Source organism: Cryptomeria japonica, chromosome 3 (assembly GCF_030272615.1).
Source record: "Cryptomeria japonica chromosome 3, Sugi_1.0, whole genome shotgun sequence".
Taxonomy (NCBI): Eukaryota; Viridiplantae; Streptophyta; class Pinopsida; order Cupressales; family Cupressaceae; genus Cryptomeria; species Cryptomeria japonica.
Genome location: NC_081407.1, coordinates 377,578,968 through 377,584,212, shown reverse-complemented (window position 1 = coordinate 377,584,212; position 5,245 = coordinate 377,578,968). Strand labels below are relative to the sequence as shown.

Here is a 5,245-nt window from a genome sequence, read left to right as displayed (position 1 = left end):
CCATAGCAAGAGAAGCATGATTCTGGACAGGGGATTTGAAGTATGAACTCATTGATGGCATCGCCAAATAAAGAGAAAGAACAACAATCATGACAATCCATTGCATTAAGCAATAAATTTAATATATCAAAATTTGAAAACCTGAAAAACTTTTGTAAACAAAATTCTTAACTGATTTTCAAAGGCTGTTTCTGTAATCTTCCTTTATACAAGTAAACCTAAACTGTTTGGAGCAGGACAATCAGGACTCAAAGTATTAAATATCTAAATTCTCATTGGCAGCTCAATTAGTATAAGCCAATCCATCTACAGACCGGATGTCAAAATAAAACATGCCCTCATATCTGTGCAGGCCTCATATAAAACATGCCCTTTTGATTCTCTTTCATTGATTTTTCCACCATACCTGTGCAGGAATCTGGAGGCTGAACTATTGCAGTAATGCCTGAATGGATCTAAAAATTGGAGGCATTCTGGTCCTTAAATGTTCAAGCATTCTTTCATAGTAATCAACTGAAAACAGTGAGAGAGAAAGCCTGATGACATCTTCATTCAGCGAAGAACAGTGCTTATGATGGGAATATGATCGGAGAGGATGCAAGAAATTCATGTAGGCGTTTAAATCCACCCATGGTTGCTACCAGTGACTGGAGCCTCTCTGTTTCAAAAACAGATGAAGGACAGATATGGGTACATAAGATTTTCCACACATATTCACTTTCTGCAGCTTGCTGACACCCTTTGCTAACACAGGAGACGATGCCCACTGACTTGGCATCCAGATGCTTCAAGATTTCTTGCAGAATATCCACATTGTTGCCAAATATTGCATGGCTTGCATGGGAATTAGAGTTACCTGCCGTGACTTCACGTCCTGCAACTTTTTGTACTTTGGACTCCATGGATTCCCCCACCCTGCGCATTCTTTGAAATTGAATACTTATGATAAAATGGGTACGTTCTTCTACTTATATAGAGCTAGATATTACAGTGAATTGTAAACTGTCAAAACAAACTAATGGGATAGAGTCCATTTGAGACAACATTTATCATGTTACCTTAAACCTTTGCTTTCACATTAGATAAACATATCAAGTATGCCAATTTCTTTTGGGACAAACTTATAATATAATAGTTTTTTAAAGTCATTTAAGGTCTTGCTTTTATATTATTGTAATACAGTCAAGTTTGTTTTGGTCAATTTTTTTTATTGGATTAATTTTACATTCATGACAAAGACTAAAAACAAATAGGAAAACATACAAATGAGCTAAATATAAAGTATGACTTGTAATTTACAGAAATGAGTTATATTTTTGTTGTATTGTGGTTGTTTCTATTTTTAAGATTACATATATGTTTTATATTTCATTTTCGCAATCTTATATTGAAACATAATCAAATACATTCATATTTCTTAAAATTGTATAAATAAACATAATTTTAAAATAAAACCTTTTCATAAAAATTCAAACTTTTAACATTTGCATCACTCTACTTAAACTGCCAAAACTATGAGATCCACATAGAACAACAACAGATGTTAATTACATGATGTATTATATGAAGAAGAATCCAGGAACCGAAATTGGGGAGACAAACAGACATGGAGGAGAGCTTATGACGTTGAGGATTCCAACAATATATATGCAACTGTGATTAGCAGGATAAATACAAAAAGGACAAGGTGGGACAACACTATTATGCCGGCACTTGTAATCAATGAGAAGGAAGGAGGATAGAATGTGAAAGCGATGCAGTGTAATCATTGTTGTTGTTGTTAATGGTATAGTGTGATGGTTAAATTATGGTAACATATTTTGAATGGTATAGTAGGATGGTTAAATTTTGGTATTATGATTTTTGTTTCTAAAATTGTTATTGCTGAATGTTTATATTCAAGATAACATTTCTTATATATGAACTTATAAATGATGACAATTAAATTATAATATTGTAATTCTTATTGATATTGATGAATGTCTATATTGAAAATGAGGTCTTCATATATATTATCAATTTATAACACCAAGAAAAAACAATTGCCCCAAATTTATTACAGACAACTGAGTTGTACTCCGGTTTGTATCTGGCAGTAGAGTTAAAACGTATTGTTGAACAAGCCAGGTCGTAGGTCAAATGTTTTAAACTGTGGCTGTTGTCAGCCAGTCGTTTGGACATTTTAATTATCTTTTAATTTAGGCTTAATTAATGCAACAGTTTTAAGTGCCGTCTATTTTGTTAGACACAAAAACATGTGCCAAAGTTCGAATCACTGTAACAGTTTCAATTACCAAGATATATGCCAAGTTCAAATCTATAATATATAGAGTAATCTATTATATTTATTTTATGTTAACCTTTTATTTTATTGCTGGATTATATAGTACTTAAATTGGACTGCTTGTTTCAAGCCTCGGCTTGGTGCCTTAATTATTAATTATTATTCAAATAAGGTCTTTTGATCAATCACACAATTTATTTGAGTGTTTAAATGAAAATAATTTGTCAATAATCCATCTCTTTAAATTTTGTTATGATGAAACATAAATCTTAGCACTATTTATGAAAGGTTAGTCATCCTCTAATTGGAGAATCTTAGTACTATACCTTAATTTTTGTTGGGATGTGAAGCCCAACGGTCACATGACCTTTTGGCTCCCTCAACTCTTCGATTCATACTTGAATATGAATGTATAAATATGTGTGCAGTCTATGTATTAGATGATTTGGATATTGGTTAATAGATGATTTCGCTACTTGAGAGTGGACATAGGTATTTGTCAAACCATTGTAAATCGTGTCTCGTGTTGCATTCTTTATTTCCATTTTTCTTTCATTGTTTTATGTTATTTCTTTGCTTGATTTAAACTAACAATTGGTATCAGAGCCTAGGTTGGCTTGAGCAGAGATGGAGGAGGAAGAAAAAGGTAAAATTCATAACTTCTATGATATGACTGTGCTTCAAGCATTGTGTACATTGGTGGGATGGCTGGAAGAAAGAGGGGAACTTAGTTCAAGAGGAGAATCCAGTGAAAGAGAAGGATGTTGGGATTCTTATTTGCTTCTCTCTTGAACCAGCTTTGGCACTTATTGGCCAAACTGTTAATGGCCGGGAAGTTGTTGGTATTCGTGTGGTGAAGGTTGAACCCCATGATGCCTTAGTTGGAATTTGTTGGCAGAAAGATGCTAGGAAAGAAGCCGATGTTGAAGAAGAGGAGCTCAAAAGATTTTGGGAGAAAGAGTGTTTGCCATCGGAAACCCAAGTTGAATCTGTGGTTGATTTTGCCTCCCGAGATGAGGAGGTTGCAGATTGGAGTGAGGTAGCAGGGCAAGGAAGCCTAGGAGTAATTGTGACTTTAGAGAGCTCTGCAGATGGCATGGCCTTGGAAAAAATAAAGAGGCACTCCCATGATGATAAAGACAACCTTTTCACAGACATTTTCATAGAAGAATATGAGCCTATGGATTTGGATGATGAAGTGCAGGACAAAACAAGGTTTTCTGGTTTGAAGCAGAAGCAGCCATTAACGAGAGACGAGGTCAGTGGGTATCGCTCCAAGCAGTTTCAGGCGTCACATGAAGAGAAGGGAGATATGGTTCATCAACTTGATTGGATGGATGTGGATGATAGTGTCAATGTGGATGATGAGGAGCATGAGGTTGAGAAGAGTTGCGTGAAGACGCAACTTGAATCAACAGTTGAGAGTAATGTCGAGATGAAGATTCCCCCTGCTCCCGAAGTGCCCTTGGAAGTCGTAGAAACAAAAGTGCTAAATGTGGCCGTGGCTATCACTGTGAAGGACATGGACATTGTGAAGGAACATTAGATCATGGAAGCAATGCTCGACTCCCAGTTGAAGGATGAGGTCACTGTGAAACACAAGGACATTAAGGAGCTCCCTTGTTTTGATGGGAAGCCAGAGAATAGTGTGGAGGCGATGCCGCTAGAGGAGTGCAAGGCATGGATTACTGTGTTGCCTATGGTGACAGATAAAATTTGGAACATAGTCTGAAAGACGTCATTAAACTAGAGCCAATTAACCATTTTTTTGTATATGGAAGACGAAAGGGAAGAAAATACGATGACAGAAAAGGCGGCCAGATCTGTCGGTTCTTCGTAGTTGTGGGTCTTAGAGTTAAGAGACAAAGACAAAGTCTCACGCCTGCAACATAGCATGGTGTCAATTTGCGTTAGAAGGCGAGAAATGGAGGATGTCATGAGCATTGTTGTCATTCGTGGCTGAAGTCGATGGAGTCTACATTGCTTAGGGGTCTTTGATGGCCATGGCAGATTTCAGGTGACTTTGCACTGCAAGGAGCAGATCCATGAGCCCTTTTATGTGAGGGCATAGGAGGTCACATAATCGAGTGATTTTAAGAAACATCATTTGCCCCTAGCTTGCATCCAGAAGATTACGAAGGTGGACGAGGATGTGCGCATGATATCTGCAGAAGCCCCTTTTGTGTTCGCCAAAGCTTGTGAGGACCACCAATCAGAAAGTGATGATGTGTTTTGCCCATATTTTAATATTGGATTTGTTGAAGAAGTTGGTAATTTTGTAGAATTCGGTGGGTTTGTAGCAGAGCATGTTGGTGACCAAAAAATAGCTGTTTCTTACGGGATTAAGGAATCCAGGCAACGTATTTTGGATTGCATACAAACAAATGACAAGAAGGTATTGCTGAACATAGCAGTTGGTCCTCCAACAGCTATGCTGAAGTTTTTTAATGTTGTTCATGGGTTGGAGAGGTTTTTGTTGTCGGATCTGAGACTGATAGAGCACTATGCAAAGGATGAGTGTCTGATTCTGGCTCAAATTAGTGTGCAAGAGATAGTAGAAGGATGCTTGCGTAATGCATGTTTGCATTTAATCGAAACATTACAGTTGGTTGGCCATTTTGATTGGTATTCGAATGATGATGATGATGATGATGATATGGATTTCCAGAAAGTAATAGATTTGAATGTAACACATTTTGATTGTTTCGGTGCTCCAACCGTTTCGTCCGACGATAATAATAAGGATGTGACAGTTGTGTTGTCTTTTGGTACCGCTGTCTAGGCGATGATTCTGATTGGCAAGCGTAGTCCTTTAGAGGGGAGCTTGGGGCCAGAAACTAACAGTGGCAAGGTTTGCATATGTGGTTTGACTATTATCAAGGAATATCAGAATAATTCAGAAGCCAATAAAACCACTTTCCCATTAGGATGGTTCCACACCAACAATATCGGTTATCTTGA

At 37.1% G+C, this 5,245-nt stretch overlaps 1 protein-coding gene across 1 annotated transcript; it reads right to left on the bottom strand.

The window, feature by feature from the left end:
- Positions 1–569: 569 nt before the first annotated feature.
- LOC131080061 (F-box protein GID2-like) lies at positions 570–923 on the bottom strand. The gene has a single exon (XM_058018156.2). It carries the CDS (start codon positions 921–923, stop codon positions 570–572), a length of 354 nt encoding a protein of 117 aa, XP_057874139.2.
- Between the last annotated feature and the right edge of the window lie 4,322 nt (positions 924–5,245).